The sequence below is a fragment of the Otolemur garnettii genome, unplaced genomic scaffold (genome assembly GCF_000181295.1).
Source record: "Otolemur garnettii isolate 467f Iridium unplaced genomic scaffold, OtoGar3 scaffold00038, whole genome shotgun sequence".
NCBI lineage: Eukaryota > Metazoa > Chordata > Mammalia > Primates > Galagidae > Otolemur > Otolemur garnettii.
Window position 1 is genome coordinate 4,419,885 of NW_003852433.1, and position 505 is coordinate 4,420,389.

The window sequence follows — 505 nt, forward strand, 5'->3', positions numbered from 1 at the left end:
GAAATCTCCAGCTGAGGTCAAGTCCCCAGTGAAGGAAGAAGCAAAGTCCCCTGAGAAGGCCAAGACTCTTGATGTAAAGTCTACAGAAGAAGCCAAGACCCCAGTGAAGGAGGAAGCAAGATCCCCAGCAGACATCAAATCCCCTGAGAAGGCCAAAAGCCCTGCCAAAGAGGAAGTCAAGTCCCCAGAGAAGATCAAATCTCCTGTGAAGGAGGATGCCAAGGCCCCTGAGAAGGAGATCTCAAAGAAAGAAGAGGTGAAGTCTCCCATGAAGGAGGAGGGGAAGCCCCAGGAGGCAAAAGCCAAAGAGCCCCCAAAGAAAGTGGAGGGAGAGAAAGCTCCAGTCATGCCCAAGGCTGAGGAGAAGGACAGCAAGAAAGATGAGGTGCCCAAGGCTGAGGAGAAGGAACCTGCTATAGAAAAGCCCAAAGAATCCAAAGGTGAAGCCAAGAAGGAAGAGGCTGAAGGTAAGAAAAAAGCAATAACCCCAGAGAAGGAGGCTCCC

The 505-nt window shown here is 51.3% G+C and overlaps 1 protein-coding gene across 1 annotated transcript in view; it reads left to right on the forward strand.

Moving 5' to 3' along the window:
* Positions 1-505, forward strand: part of NEFH (neurofilament heavy) — a 10,470-nt gene that overhangs the window by 9,598 nt on the left and 367 nt on the right. The window contains 1 exon segment of the mRNA XM_023513237.1: positions 17-504. Coding sequence (XP_023369005.1) covers positions 17-504 — 488 coding nt within the window.